The sequence below is a fragment of the Macrobrachium rosenbergii genome, chromosome 3 (genome assembly GCF_040412425.1).
Source record: "Macrobrachium rosenbergii isolate ZJJX-2024 chromosome 3, ASM4041242v1, whole genome shotgun sequence".
Classification (NCBI taxonomy): domain Eukaryota; kingdom Metazoa; phylum Arthropoda; class Malacostraca; order Decapoda; family Palaemonidae; genus Macrobrachium; species Macrobrachium rosenbergii.
The window spans coordinates 51,879,231-51,895,453 of record NC_089743.1 but is presented as its reverse complement, the minus strand read 5'-3'; the positions used below and the strand labels follow the sequence as shown (position 1 = coordinate 51,895,453).

General features: G+C 36.3%; 1 protein-coding gene and 1 long non-coding RNA gene across 2 annotated transcripts in view; both read left to right on the top strand.

Moving 5' to 3' along the window:
• The window catches only part of LOC136855636 (glutamine amidotransferase-like class 1 domain-containing protein 3, mitochondrial), a 54,563-nt gene extending 53,727 nt beyond the window's left edge, over nt 1-836 (top strand). The window contains exon 6 of the mRNA XM_067132821.1: nt 19-836. Coding sequence (XP_066988922.1) covers nt 19-156 — 138 coding nt within the window. The 3' untranslated portion in view covers nt 157-836. The remainder of the gene's footprint in view (nt 1-18) is intronic.
• A 6,496-nt stretch (nt 837-7,332) lies between these two features.
• Nucleotides 7,333-15,969, top strand: LOC136855633 (uncharacterized). Its single transcript, XR_010858090.1, has 3 exons — nt 7,333-7,558; nt 10,264-10,321; nt 14,036-15,969. It is a non-coding gene; the product is annotated as an uncharacterized lncRNA (long non-coding RNA).
• Nucleotides 15,970-16,223: the final 254 nt, after the last annotated feature.

Here is a 16,223-nt window from a genome sequence, read left to right as displayed (position 1 = left end):
TTATTTTTCTCTCATCAGGCTGTGAATGAAGTGCACATAGACGAAGCCAACCAGGTTGTAACCTCACCAGCATTTATGTATGAAGGACAGTTCCACGAGATCCATGATGGTGTAGCAAAGGCAATCAATGCTCTTCTTGGTTTAGTAAAAAATTGAATGTGTGAGATTTCTCTGGGCCATTGAGAAGGTATTTTGTTGACTGCATCTTTGATAATGGTTTTATATTTCCAAGGTTTGATTACTCCTGAAAAAAAATTTGTGACTTACAAACATAAATCTTTAACTGTATAATTTGATGAACAAAGAAAAAAAAAAATTATGTACCAGTTGTCATTACTAAGGAAAAGCTGCTTGGAGCTAATGTGTAACTAATGGAGAAAATGCTTTGGTTCATATTTTAAGGTCTGAAAACTTAAAATCCTGAGGCATGAAATGTGTTGCATTACTATATCTGTTATGATGAAGTGTTATGCTGCAAGCATAACAGTATTGCATTTGTTTAGTTTGGCATTACTTTCAGAATACACTAAGATTTCCAGGCTACATTATTAGAGATGAATATGATAAATGGTGTCATAGTTTTTAGAGTAAAATACATTAATAATGGCAGTATTAGATTAAGTAAAAACTTAACATTTGGTTGGTTATTTGTTTGTGTTTTTATTCAAGCATATCTTCTGTAATTATAGCAGTAATGGACAACCATTTATACTGTATCTTTAAATGTGTTGCTTTAGAAACTATCCAATAAAAATTCTTTTATTGGACAATGATGGATAAGTTTAGTGTAAAACAAACATGTGTAGTGTCCTTATTAAAATTCTGTGATAATTCAATAGCAAATTCTTTTTCTAGCCTATTTAGTGAATTATGAAGTACTGTATATGTTTCCATTGAATTCAATGGGTTAATTTACTTAGTGATCACAATATTTGTTATCGGCATGTTCACTTTAAAATTTTATTTCTTTAGTGGCAAATCTCCCAACTTTGGATTACAAGAAGTAAGTTTTTTTTACTCTTATCCAGTGTTTAATCAGCCATTTCTAGGTGAAAGCAACTGATGGTATCATAAACCTAAGGCAGTTGTATATCATTGTCACTCTGTAGCCCACTCAGCCTGCCCACTTTCAATTGTCTTGTTATTTCCTGGACATTAGTACACCAGGAACATGAAGCATATGTATTGTTCCTCCTTTGAGTATCTTTCCACTAAAGAGCTATAAAGACAATGGAAGTTGACTGTAGAAACCCAGTAAACTTTAACTGACTGTTCGATCTTACTTTCCAGATACTACTTAGTCCACCATCATTACTTTCAGAACCATTGTTGATGGAAGCAGAATGTCTGTTAGCTGGGTGGACAGTGAAGGAAAGCTGATGAATTGGATCTGGTAAATGTACCAGAAGACAGGGTTCCCACAAATTGCAAAAAGACCGATTTCAGCCAAAAGAACGTGAATCCATCGCAAAAACAAAGTTAAAGAATGACCAATTACATACAACTCTGCCACTGCTTCTAGGTGTAGTATCCACAAAAATAGGAGGGAGTTCAACAAATCTTCAGCTGAGAGAATCTACTTAGTGGGCTATATATGCAAGAGTAATTCCTATATTAATTCATAAGAGAATGCAGCAAAACTGATTCATCACAAAGGTTATTTCAAGTGTTGCAGAAAGGTCTATCTCTTGCTCTGCTAACCACCCCTTCCAGTATTAAGTTCCCAGATGGTCTGCCCAATTATTGTTACTGTACCAAAAATCAGCATTCAACAGGAAGAAGGAAGATGAGAATAATTAAATTGATAAAAAAACTAGAAAACTTATAAAAGATTCAAGGTACATTGCACTAAATGGTCACTGTTGCCATAAAACTAGATATATTGCACAGTACTTCATGCATTACACATTAAGGGCTCTGCAAAATTTAGAAAAGAATAAAGGGAAAAAGCACAAACTGGAGGCAATTTGTGTTGCATATTTCCAGTGGCACCCCTACTTAGCTAGTATGGTTAAGATTTGGAAAATAAATGGATATTTTGCCATTCCACCAATACATGCTTTTCTTCATAATAGAAATAGAATTTGCAACAACCATAGATTACACATACTAACCTACTGTATTAGAAAGAAAGTTTGAAGTACCAGTAATCTGGACAGGCATTTATGTAATAATAAAAATTTTGATGACAGTAAAATGCTTGTTATCCAGACTTCAGGTGTAGGAGATAAGTGGAACATGTAAATGATTTAGAATACCTTAGTAGCATGTTTTTTTCACTTTTCATAAGGATAAGTTTTATCTTTAATAAATTTGTTCTTGCAGATTATCATTTCCAAATGGTACATAAGTAGAATAAGACTACTTTACTTGAAATTCCATAACTAACACAGTGTAATGTGTGCTAAAAACATCAAAATACAAGAAAGATAAAAGTAGCCTATCTTAGGCTACTTTTGTATAGCTAGTCAACAAATTTTTCTTGCTGTTTAGAAAGCTTAGGAATGTATTACTGGATACACTCATTTTGTTTTAATATTTCATAGTAAAGTAGAAAAAATAATAATCATCTTGAGGGAAAATTTCCAAATTAAAAAATTTTGTAAAAGATCCGTTATGCTATCTTAAGAGGTAACACAGGAAATATCTTATACAAATAAGTCACGCATAAATTTAAATAACTTTTATAAATAACGAATATATCCATGATTCCATGCAGCCCAATATGGTTAATCTTGGTATGCTTATTATATGGAAAGGTTTTCTGTGCAAATGAAAAATTCCCATCTGCTCAAAACTCCATCTTCTAGTGGAATTTGAAAACAAAGTAAGTTTTCTTTTCAACTTTTAAATAAATTTGCAAAGAACCATCTCCCCACTTTTGTGCCACGCATTCCATCTAACTTCACCTGAATCTGTCCTATCCCATCCCTCAATCCTTCCCATCCCCCATCATTGATAAAACCCTGTGGGGGCGGGTTAGTTCCGTCAGTGCACATCACTTGGTGCACTGTAGGCATTACTTAACGTTCTTTATAGTATCCCTTTGGTCCCTAGCTACAACCACTTTCATTCCTTTGACTGTAGTGCTATTCATATTCTCTTTCTTCCATCATGCTTAACACCCTCTTCTAACAATATTGTTTCATAGTGTAACTGCAAGGTGTTCCTCTAGTTACACCTTTTAAACTCTTTACTCTCAATTTCCCTTTTAGAGCTGAATGACCTCATAGGTCCCAGTGCTTGGCCTTTGGCCTAAATTTTACTTTCCATTCCTTCAATTATACAAGTACATGCATAGCTTGCTGATTTTGTGAATTCTTTGTGCAAGTTGGTAATGTAGTTGTCTTTTATATAAGTATGCATAGCCTTTGCATTTTTTAATGTGTACTACAGTATATATTACAATTACAGTGCTTGTGCAACGATATACATACTGTATTGGTCTCAACAAAAGTTGATAAAGACATTAATAGTGAGACTGTACAAATAACATATCCTTCCAAATATTACTGTGAAAAATGTTGGTATGTAATTAAAATATAACAGTACTGTAGGCTAATATATTAAAATAACATATTGCTTATGAATGTATACATCCGCATCAATTAATTGCTTGTCGTTTGTTTCAGTATTAGGATGCAGATTTATGTTGGCACTCTTATTGATCTCGGTGGCCTGAATGAAGCATAGCTGTGGTTTTGCATGTATATTTGTCAATTAGCTTCTTAATAGACTGCATTTTATTCAGTTTGAAGAAAAAGTCCAGTTGACCCCCCATTCATCCCTACCACTACCCCTATGCAAAGGGGTCAGTTGCTTTGATGCGTTTTCTCTAGTTACTGTATTCTTATTGAAAGTATCTTCCACTAAACCCTGCTTCTCCAAATTCTCCTTCACTTCATCACTATTTAATCCTTTGCCTCCCTCATGGCCTAATACTCTTAACAGGTTTCATCCAAGCCCTCTTCACTCCCTCTTCCTCTTTCATCCTTACCACATGGTCATACCATCTGTCTTGACTCTTACCATATCAGTAATCTTGAACACCTCGGCATTACCCATTATTTCCTCATTTTCCATCCTCTCACAGCAAGATCCTTAAAATCCACCTCAACATCCTCATTTCTATTTATTTCAGCTTTTGTTTTGGCTTGCTTCTTAATGCCCATGTTTCTGAACTATACAAATTTGTTTTCAGAGTATTTGGCAAATGTTTGTCAGACACTAACCTTGCCACCTCTCTCCATTTCCCCCTAGATGCTTTTATCTTACTTTTAACCTTACCTTCACACCTTCCTCCTTTTTGGAACCCCCAAAGAGGGGCAGTACCGCCCAGTGCACCTCACACGGAGCACTGTAGGCATTACTTGAGGTTCTTTGCAGCGTCCCTTCAGCCCCTATCTGCCACCCTTTCATTCCTTTTATGTTCCTCTGTTCGTATTCTCTTTTGTCTATCTTACTTTCCACCCTTTTCTAACAACTGTTTCATAGTGCAACTTCGAGGTTTTTGTCATGTTACACCTTCACAACCTTTTTACTGTCAATTTCCTTTCAACACTGCATGACCTCTTAAACCCCAGCACTTGGCCTTTAGCCTAAATTTGATATCCCATTCCATTCCCTCTTTAAATTTTGAGTTTGTTACAATCTTTAATTTTGACACAATTAATGTCAGAGACAATGTTCACAGTCAGCAATGAAATGAGGAAGAGAAAAACCATAAAGTGAAAATTTAGAGACATCAGTAAATATGAGGTCGTCAATCTGAATTAGTCTGAACAGTTTCCCAAAAATTTTCCTCTCCCTCTCTCTCTTTCTCTCTCTCTCTATCATATGTATTTTGTGAAGGGAAGTTCTTATTTCAGAAGCATAATGCAAATTCAACCTCCCAGAGGAATTTTTTGATTGGATGCCCTTCTGTCAAGCACGTCCCCCAAAATGGTCCATTTCAGGACATGGGTATTTCAAATTACACATAATCAGCAAGCCTTTTTTTATTGCTTTTTGCATAGTTGTTTATTGGTAACAGTTTGTTGCACCAAAGTGACTCCAGTAACTACTGATGAAACAGCTTGAGGCGAATGGCAGGATAAACAAGCTACAACGTGTTTCGTGGTACAGGCAGTCCCCGGTTATTGGCGGGGGTTCTGTTCTGACGGTGTGATGATAACCGAAATTCTGTGATTTTCGGCACTTATTGGCGCCTCTGTTAGGCATGTATCTGTTCCAATACCCAATTATCGGCGCCGATAAGCGGAAATTGGCGATTTTCGTCGCTAGACAAGCGCTGTAAAACCGGATCGCTGATAACCGGGGACTGTGTACTTTCAATTATACTGATTTCATTCAGTTTCCCCTATTGACACACTTCGTAGACTAGGTATAGACTTTCAAAACAGATGTAATTTTCTATAGTATAAGCAGTCATTGCAGTGATACTTTTCATTGTATTCACAATTGCTTCTTATCGAATATGAAGAAAAATTATGTCCTCTTGAACCTGAATTACTTGACAAACTGACTTGGAAAACTTAAGGGGTGGTAGGATAACCAATAAGGAAACTCTATGAAGACTGCAGGGGAGAGTTTGATAGATACATGTAGGTGATAGGTATGTGTAGGAAGTACGGAACTGCAAATCTCAAAAAGGAAGTAAAAGATAGGATTGCCAAGGAAATTGAAAGGAATAAATAGACAGTAAAAAGATGACAAGATGAGGTTCTCTGATGAGAGGGGTAGAAAGAAATTTATGGCTGAATTAGTTACAGAAGAAGTACTAATAATAATGAAGGCCATACTAAATATGCTGAAACTAATTTTTGTGTAGATCCGGAATAAAATATTATTGTAAAAGTAACATTAAGTGTTTTTCTTTGAAACTTCATCAGAACAGGTGATCAGTTACTCATGGTCCACTTTCACAGGCAACAACGAAACCCACGGAAAACGATTCTGTGGCAAATCTGTCGAGTTTGACAGTGTAAGGCAGTATAGAAGTTAAAGGTAAAGGGAAAGGCATTTGGCGTTTAGATATGTTTAAGAGATTGTGCTGGTTAGTCTGCTCATTTAAGGATAATTGACACACCAGATGTTTTGCCCCTTTTCCTTTTCTATGTATACTACTATACAGTATATTGGAGTAATATATTGATTAGTACTCAGTAATATTAGGTCTATGTATTGCCGCCATTGACTGTATGCCTTGGCCCACACCACAAGTAGTATTAATATTGAAGCTATTGCGTTTTTCTCTTTTGCACTGTTTATTGTATATTTTTGTTATAAGGCCTTGTAAGGCACATGCATTAGATTTTTTTTAGTTTGACTGAAACACTTAAAAACAATGGTAAAAGGATTGGGTGTTTTAGATATGCGAATTCCAGCTTTGCAGTAATCCTGTGTACTATATCGTGCTGAGAGCTACCTACTTACAGTATACAAAGAATGGTGGTTGCACTTCATTGGTGCTGTGAGGGGCTTTAAGTTCTTGCTTAATGATCTCTCTCTCTCTCCTCATTTGACTGCATTTCATGTTCTTTATAAAAATACCAGTTACCCATAAACCTAAGAAATTGATTAGAAACTGGTCGGTACAGGGAACCTTTTATATGTTACTCCTTCTTATCATTCTTGCCACAAGTTAACTACAGGCCTGATCACCTACTTAAGGTCCTGATATATCCAGGTTTATTAATACAACTTTATCGTTGAATAAGATATCGAAGCTGCTTTGCGATTTGCCTTTTCCCTTACTAAAAGAGGTTTTTGAGTTCCTAAAGATAAGGTCTTGATTAAAGCACAAATCTTAGGGCAAAGCTGTAAGCGGTCTTTTCAACTGTTATTCACTAAATGGCTGTACCAAAAGTGACACTTTTCGTTATTTACGTATTTATTTACTTATTTGTTTTTGGCTAGAGCAGGATTCCTACATCTTAGAGTTTTTCATTTAGGGAGTCTGGGAAGAATTCTTTGAACATCAAATCCGTTAAGTGGAAAACTAAATTTTTTTCCACACTATTCCCTTCCTGAGATTGAGTCAGAAAATGATTTCTTGATTCAGTAAGGGACTGACCAAAATGATTTATAAAGAACATATCTCATTATCGTTCTGTTTTTAGTGGTTTAATTCTCATAACAGAGCCGTCAATTTATCTACTTCATAATAAAGGCTGAATCACTTCAGGCATAGTTATAGACGATTGCCCTGACGTAATGACTGCCGCCAGTGTAATTGTGCTTGTTGAGATCTCCGTGTTTTCCGTTAGCCAATCAGGAGCCGTTATCCCCGACTTTGTGAGAACAGAATGACTTGGACGCTCGTGATTGGTTGAAAACGAGTGGAGAGACTACTGGAAAAACCTCAAAACTGACTTTGCAAATCAGTACCAAATGCATCAGTTTGGTCTGTGATGTCAGTGGTTCCGCGCTGCTTTGTAACTGCTGCTTTGTGATCCAAAGGAAAGATTTTGTTTGAATCTGAAGATTGCTGGCCGTGGGAAAACTTCGGCAGCGAATTTATGCCCATGAAAAGAAAGAAACTTGGCTCGTCTAACAGGTATAGGAAAAATGCTTTAATTTGCAGAATTTTTTCTTACAAATGTTTAATTCAAAGTTTCTCAGGTGGGAATTGAGTGGGCTTCCAGTACTTTAAAACAAAAGGCCGGCGTGGTTATGGTAATTTGATAACTCATAATAATGTTCAAATGATCTTAAAGAATTTTCGCATGCTGCAGAAAATTGGAGATGATACATGCATGTTTGCCAGGGTTAAAACATGACCTGTCCCATATGGAGCGAATGCAAATGAATTTTTTTTGACAAATCAAATTATGCCCAGGTGGCTCTTGACTTTTGAGCTGCTGGATTTAAAAGATCGTGTAGCGTAAGTTTTTTTCGGCTAGGATACTAAAGTACTTGTTAATAGTAGTGGAATGAGTATTCATATTCAATTTTACGTATATTAAATTGGGGACGGAAAAAAGTAGCAACTATAACTGCACCTGATCTTGTCACAAGACTCCCCCGTGATAGTGCTGCGGAACTTTTATTGGTTATTTGCGAGGCCTTGGTTTAAATTTGTATCCCAGATTTAGTAGTCTGTCTCTTTTATGTTCACACAGGCATCAAGAGTCAAAATTGACTTTTTCTTTTTCCATGATGCTAACGTGGTGCTTAGAAAGGAGCGGGTAACTTAAATACAGCTAACGCCAGGACTAGACAGGCTGAACGTGTGATTGTTTGAAATAACTCATCCTATCAACTAGTTCACGAATGCATTGAAACAGCGGAAGGTGTATCGACATGACTGTAGTCCATCCTAGCAACCACTAGTTCCAAAACTTTTATATTAATAAAGACGTTAATACTGTGATGCATAATTTCATTCCCAGCACTGAATTCGATCACTGCAATAGTCAAATGATGGTAATAGTTTTTTTTTCATGTAGAACATAGGGGCAGTTAATACAAGTCGCGTTTTCCAGTAATAATGAAAGCTTGCCTCTCACTTCAGTATTGTCTGTGTTCCACAGAGTCCGTGAACTTAGTTTGGGGAGCGATAGGCGAGCGCATGCGCTGTGCATGAGCGATTTGGTGTTTTATTGTTTTTGTGACGTAATAATTAATTTTCAGCCAGTTACTTCACAACTATAATCATTAGATTTAGATGCTTATAGAATTCTAGTCGAATGCAGTCAAGCCAGTATAGACAGTTTTTCGAAAATACATTGACTAATAAATGCTTGTAAATAAAGGAATATGCTCACGAAGTATTATCTGATTCAGATTGATTACTTAGAATTCTCTAGTAAATTTTTACGTCTTTTACAGCTCATTAGGTGATAATTTTTTTTTTTTATATAATTTTGCTGAGGTACATTAGTAGCTCCGCGGCGGCGATTTCCTTCTAACTTGACTTTTTCTACAGTGTTTTGGTTGCTAATAATGGATTTATCTTCAGTTTTTGTCGCACGAATGTAATTAACCTGTAATTAACCCCTGAAGTCCATCCAACAAGGGGTTTCCATACGCGATCTTCACAAGACAGGGCATGGGTACGTCTGTTTGGAACGGTTCATGTCCCGTCCGGTAAATGCAGTAACTTGTTAACGTATGCGTACCCGCCGTCCCTCCCCGGGCCAGTACTAAACGCGGCGAAGGGACATTCCATCCCCCCGATGCCAGTACTAAACACGGCGAAATGCATTTAACTCCCTCCTGTTGGTGAATGGCTGCCTCTCGTTTTTCCCCTCCAGAGGGCGCCTCCCCAACGTAAATACGTCCGCTCCATTTCTGTGTTATCCCCCACCCAAAACCCCGATTTCCCAGTCCCCCTTTACTGTTGAGAGGAGTTGGGGGCAAATAACAGTTGGCTGACAACGAACTCATCGCCAGTATCAGAAGCCCTAAAAGTGTAGAAAAAACCAGTTTCCGAGGTAAAATCAGGCGCGGAGCTAGCACTTAGAATTACCTTTTGCTAAACTTGATGATAAAAATTAAATCAGTAATAAGGCAGTGACTGTAAGCTTTTAAGAGCAATTACCTAAAAATTATTTTCAGATTTGTGGATTTAGCTCAGGTAAAATGTCCTCTATCATTGTAACACACGCTCCCATTGGGAATGACGTGTTGGTCATTCAGAATTTCAGTCGACTTTTAAGTTTTAAACTTTCAAAACGCTAACGTGGTAAATCTAAAGAGGATATAAATTTCTCACATAGGGATCGAACCCAGGACTCTTTAATGAAGGCAACGAGCACCAAGAGGATGTTATAACGTTTCGACTTGCAAAAATAAAAAGCCAGAATATAATTTTTGTTTTAAAGAAATTTTACCTTTAATATATGTTTAAAACTGCTGGTGTCTCTAAGCCACAAGGGAAAGTAATCACAAGGTGTGTAAATACAGTTAGCAGTAATTTAATGTTTTGAATGATGTGGAGGTGGTCTAATTCATGGGATTCAGCAAATTGCTAGGGCGGGGGCGGTTGCGGTTCTCGATCATCTGCCAGTAACTCTTAGCATGCAGAGAACAATATATTAAATTACTTTTATTACTTTTCAAGTGACAAACTTTAGTCAGGGATAATGCAAGATAGGTTACCAAAGAACTGGGATATGGTAAGACAGCTGAATTCTGATGAGAGTTTAAATCCAGCAGATTCTAAATCAGGATTTTCATGTTTATTTTTGTAGACTAAATGTAGCCAGCAATATAAGTGTTTTATATATGAAATAAATTAATTCTTTTCATTTTTTACAGGTGTGGCTTTGAACCTGCAGCTAAAATAAGAGCGATCGAGTGCCTTGGATCTCTTAAGGTAATTTATTTTCCTTTAAATTATGAGGTTTCAAAGACGCGTAAGTCAGGAGTTTGGGTCGTTTCGGCCGTAAGTCATTTAGACCGTAAGCACCAGTAAATACGTTGTTTTTGATGCTACGGCCTAAACTTACGGCCAAAACGACTAGGTTCGGAAGTCAGTCTTGGTTTAAGGACCTATAAAGCTTAGAATGTTGGTTTTCAGTTTCAGTAATTTAGATGGATGTTCTTGGTTAATGTGTATTAACCTGGTAATGAAGCGATGGAAAGGTTTTAAATTCGTAGCGCCAGGTGCACAGTATGCATTACTTAAGGCTCTTTGCAGCGTGCTTTCGGCCCTTAGCTGCAACCCCTTTCGTTCATTTTACTGTAGCACCTCTCATATTCTCTTCCATCTCACTTTCCACCCTCTCCTAACAATTGATTCATAGTGCAGCTGCGAGGTTTTCCTCCTGTTACACCGTTCAAACCTTTTATTGTCAATTTCCGTTTCAGCGCCGAATGACTCATAGGTCCCAGTGCTTGCCCTTTGGCCTAAATTCTTTATTCAATCAATCTAAAACCAGGTTTCTTATTTGAAATAGGAATAAGGAATTGGTCTGTAAATGCAATTCGAATGTGTCTGCATCTGTTAAAAGAAACTGAGACCAAACAGGACTTTTCTGTTAAGTGTAAGTGCCCAAAGATGAGGCGGCCACTTCAATACCAGAGGTTTTAAAACTGAGGATTTTATTGAATTAATCTCCAACTAGAAAGGTTGGATTTACTGTTATGTTACCAAAGTTCTACTCCTGTTTGATTTGCCTACATGGCAATATTCTTAAGCTGTTAAGTTTATTGTAAACGTGTCATGCAACTGAGCTCTCAATGATGCAAGATCATTGGATAGCAAGAGTAACTGGCAATCGACACCTAAAGGATAAGTAGACACTGGCAGGAGTTATCTTTATAATAAATATTTTATATATTGGAGTACAGGCAGCTGAAATATCAGTTTTAAGAACTTAACAACTGTCCTTAAGAAGCTGACATTAGGTTTAAATAGAAACTTGAAAAACAGCACAGTATTTCTAAGGGTATTTCGTAATGCATGTGAACTAAGTCAGTGAGATAAGATAATAGTTTACTCTAGGGGTCGACAAGTAGCTTTTGGCTCTTAAGGAGGTTGCTGTGTGTCAGCGGATCAAGGGATGATGGTCTTTATTGGTCAAGTGATGTAAAAATAATGTGAGGTATGTTGGCTCTTGATACGGATTAAGGTAATATTTGGTTAGCCATGGGTAAAGGTAGACTACACAAGTCACTGGATTGTGAGAGCAATGGATAGTGGATCAAAGTAAGGCTGACATATCAATTGATGAAAATCGTTTAATAATTTAGAAGTTTTAGCTAACGGCACGATGTCTGATTGGTAAAGGCTTGGAGTCTAAGCTATTTTTACTATTGATCTGTAAATGAGTAAGTCACGATGTCTGATTGGTGAAGGCCTGGAGTCTAAGCTATTTTTACTATTGATCTGTAAATGAGTGTTTTAAGTCATGATGTCTGATTGGTAAAGGCTTGGAGTCTAAGCTGTTTTTACTATTAATCTGTAAATGAGTATTTTTGTACTTTGTATATGTCGTTACCTAGCACTATACCTGCAGCTTTATTTGGGAATTAGGTATTAGTTCAGAATTTTAATTAAAGCTCATTCAGAAATTTTATACCCCATTATTCTCATTTCGTAAAAAATGGTTTGAGCTCAAGACTGAAGTAATCTGGGCCCATCGTGAGAAGGGATGAGGAACAGTTGGTCTAAAAGCACGTAGTATAGACGGACGAGGACCTGTAGGAAGGCCCAGAAAGTCATAAAAAAAGGGGGGGGGGGATGAATGACGATCTAGGCTTTACACGAGCTGAAGCAGATAATTCACAAGACAGTGTATAGAGCTCATTTCACGCCTTGTCCCCATTAAGTCAAACCTGACATATAAACCCCTAGGATGTTACGTACCAGTACGCCATATCGTTGTATATTCTATGTTTAAAGTTAAATTTATCAGTAAACTGATTAAAGTACAAATTGGTTATTCAGTTAAATAAATTGGTATTCAAATTATTAAAGTAATTATTGGTCATACAACCTAAAATAAAAATTGGTTACTCTACCAAATAAGTTACGCAGCTAATTATGTTAGGTACTCAGTGATAAAAAATAGTTAACTTATGGTTACATCAGTGACTTGTTATAATACCCAACTGATTAATGATTTTGGTTAAGTTATAGCAAAACTGATTAGTCTACTTAATGATAATTCGTAGTTAAGCTGGTTTACGTAAAAAAAAAGAAAATCTAATTGAATGGTTACCGTGAACTGTTTATTTAATTGGTGGAAAGAAAGTTTTTTCAAGTTCATGGAGTGAATTAGGGTAGGATTTGTAATGGTGGTTGAAGGTTGGACTTGGTAGAAGTGAATTCAGGTACTGTCTGCCTAGTCAGTGGATTAACTAAGGCTATGGTCTCAGTGGTATGAGATAAAACTGGCTAGTTGCAGATGAAATTTACATATTTTTAGATTGCGTCAGTATAAATTTCAAGGGCTTGATTTGATGGAAATTTATTTTTCATCAAATTATGATTTGAAAGGATTTCGGTCTAAGTAATTTGTTCATTTAATGTACTAAAAATGTGTTTGTATGGACATTGGTCTCTTTGGCAACTTGATTTTTGAACTCAGTATTGAAATGTGTCTCTGGTATAATACTATTGTGTACTTTTGATGTTTATCAAGTTTGTATGCTTACTTTTTTTCTGAAAATTTTCGCTGTTAGTGTTTTACCATTTAACAAGGAACCAAATGCTGATACTTGCATTTCTTGATTAGACATTATGTAAATAGTAAACAAGAGTTCTCAACAATCTATGGTTAGGTAGGCTAGGTTGCCCGGTGGTGTTATGTTTATCACTGGGTTAAGATGATAGGCAAATCAGTGGGTCACGTAGGACAATATATTCAATGCTTTATGCTATGAAAGGTTGTTAGTTAGGCTAAGTTAGAATAAGTTATTTTAAGGAACTGAGGAATTGGGATAGTCAAGTCAATGGACTAGGGCAGATTAGTTTAGTCATTGAATTAAGTGTGACATAAGCTGGTAGATAAATGTATTACTACAGGTAATGTCAATCAGTGGAGTAATGAGGGGTAGCGAAATATGTGGATTAAAGTTGGTTGATTAGTGGCCTAACATAAGGTAGGTAAATGAATCGATTTAGGGCAGGATAGGATAGATCAGTCACTGGGGTAATGTTGGACTGTTAGTGAGTGGAACAAGCTTGGAAATGTTAGTCACTAGATTAAAACAGGATAGGTTAGTAAATAGCTGTGTATATGTTCGTTAATGAATTAATTCTAAAGTTACTGGAGGGTTTGTATATATGGGGGTTTAATGCTGATTCGATTTGTAATCTAGTGGTTGTCATTTGTGCTATATGAAATAATTTAGTTGCATACTGATCTTGTTTAACGTTTTGGAGTCTGTGTTTAGAAGCCCAGGAAGATGTGCCAGTACTGAGGATAAAACAAGCCTGTCCAGTTAATAACTCATCTTGACTTGGTTTTGTTTTGCAAAATATTTTGTTTGACTGTCCCTTTAATGGCATGCACAGTAAAATGTGATGACAATGTAGAATGTTAAGCTAACTGATAACTAAAAAAATTTTTTTTTTTTTCAGGATTCAAACGAGCTACAGTATCAACTTGAAAACCTACTCCGGACATTCAAGGAATCACGTTGCATTAAGTACCAAGAAGAGTTCCCAGCGAAGTATACTTGGAAACCTGTTGCAGATTATATCAACTTAACCACATGCCACGAAGAGTTCTTATGGGAAAAATTGTTTATATTAATTTGTGCTTTTTAGAAAGCAACAAATAAATCCACTAGCGTTGTCAGCCCGTTACCAGACAGAAAAGTTTGGGTATTGAAAAACACGCCATTGACTGGCCTTGAAGTTCGTTGTATGGAAAGGGAGGGGCGTTGTAAAGTAAATGTGATATTTTTGCACTAAGGAAGTAACCAAATTATCCGAAGTAGTCTCTACACTTAGTGTGTTGCACTTAGTTTAAAGTTTTGATGTCTATGCATGTTCGATGGAAAAATTTAGTCTGCTAAAACTAAGATTCACATTTCACACACATCTATGTATGTAAACCTTCTTTAAATACAATTCCAAATGCTTTAGAATGGCATTGTTATCAAAGACCAGCAACGAACGCATCCATTGTTTTTTACCCCAAAACATACTACCATATAATTTATAAGCTTGACTGGATTGCTTGGTAGTTAACATTTGTTCAGTAAAGTTTGCAGTTGTAAACTAATAGTTACATGGACATAAGACGTAAATGAGATTGAGCATAAAGGCTGATTCACATTATAATATCACGTCACCGACACGTCACGTCAAAGTACGTGGGAATTTCATACAAGTAATCAAATGGACTTCTTCATACCATCACGTTACGTCACCATGAAGCACATCACGACCCGTTTTCTTAGAAAGAATATTTTGACGTGACGTGACTGGGCTTATGCAAGTTTCTTAACGCTAAATCTGAGGGTTGCTGAGGTTGGGCACGAACTGAACGGGATTGTGATGGATAGTGTGAGTACAAGGCACGGCTGATGGAACAGTGGCTTGATGGTATAATGTGAATCAGCCTTAACTTTAGGTAATTTTGTACATGTCATTAAGAAACTGTCTAAAAAAAGGCATATTAAGTTCCATTTCTTACTGTAATTTCTCGATTTTCAAGAACTGAGGCAAAGGTCACTGCCCATAAATTATTCCCAAATAGCATGTTTATACAATTGTATGCACTGTAAACTACTACGTGTGACTCTAACGTTAATGGACTTTTAATTTAATCTATTTCAGCATAAAATATTCTGCTAATATTTGTGTGTAACTTTACCGTTTGCTATACCATTACATCTCCTCTTTTCGAACTGTCAGTTGTTAACCCTGTTGCAATTTGGTGTACTATAGTTTCCAACTATTCGTTGAATATACATTTCATAGCATGTCAGTCGCTATACTTATAGTTTCATGCAAGTTTTTCATAAGTTATTTTTATGTAAATTTCTTCTGACAGCTATTTATAATGCCTTGTCAATACTTTCCGGGCGCTGATATAAGTTCTGTCAGATAGTTTTTGGAGAAAGTCGTATTTTCAAAATCGCCACTTAAAATTTTTCGGTAAATGCCACAGACTGTTAAATAACGAAATCTTTGTTTTGCTTGAATGTTTCTAAAAAGTGCAGCACTGCAACAGTTAATTCGTAATCAAGTCTTCACGTGACGTACGTAAGCAAAGGGTAACAAGCAAGTGCAGTAATTTAGCAATCCATTTGTCGTCAAATCTGAACATGACATACGTAAGCAAGGGGTAAAGAATGTCTGGTTACGGTGGAGATTTAAGCTGTTTTAAAATATGGTTTCCTATTACTCTCAAGTGACGGAAACCTGTTATGGAAGCTTGCAAATGCCCATGTTACTGCGTAAATGCTAATTAAATTCCCCCCCCCCATTTCTCTCTTCTTGACGAATTCAAGTTTGGTATCCACTGTAATATTTTTCAAGTTTTAAATAAAGTCCTGACTTACTGTATTTGTTCTTTCTCCCCGAAGGTGTTTTAAGTCTTAAATATATTTTTCACCAGGCATCTTGTATATGGTATAGTGGTTCACTGTAAATCTCGCCATTTTAGCTTTACAAACTGAAATATGTTCATTAATGCAGTCACACGTAGAGTATGCAAGTCTTTGTTTAATATAAACGATAATTTTTAACTTTTGGGTGTTCTTAGTGAAACTGTCACTTTCAAGAATCATAGCCTCTAGAATGACGAAACTTCGTG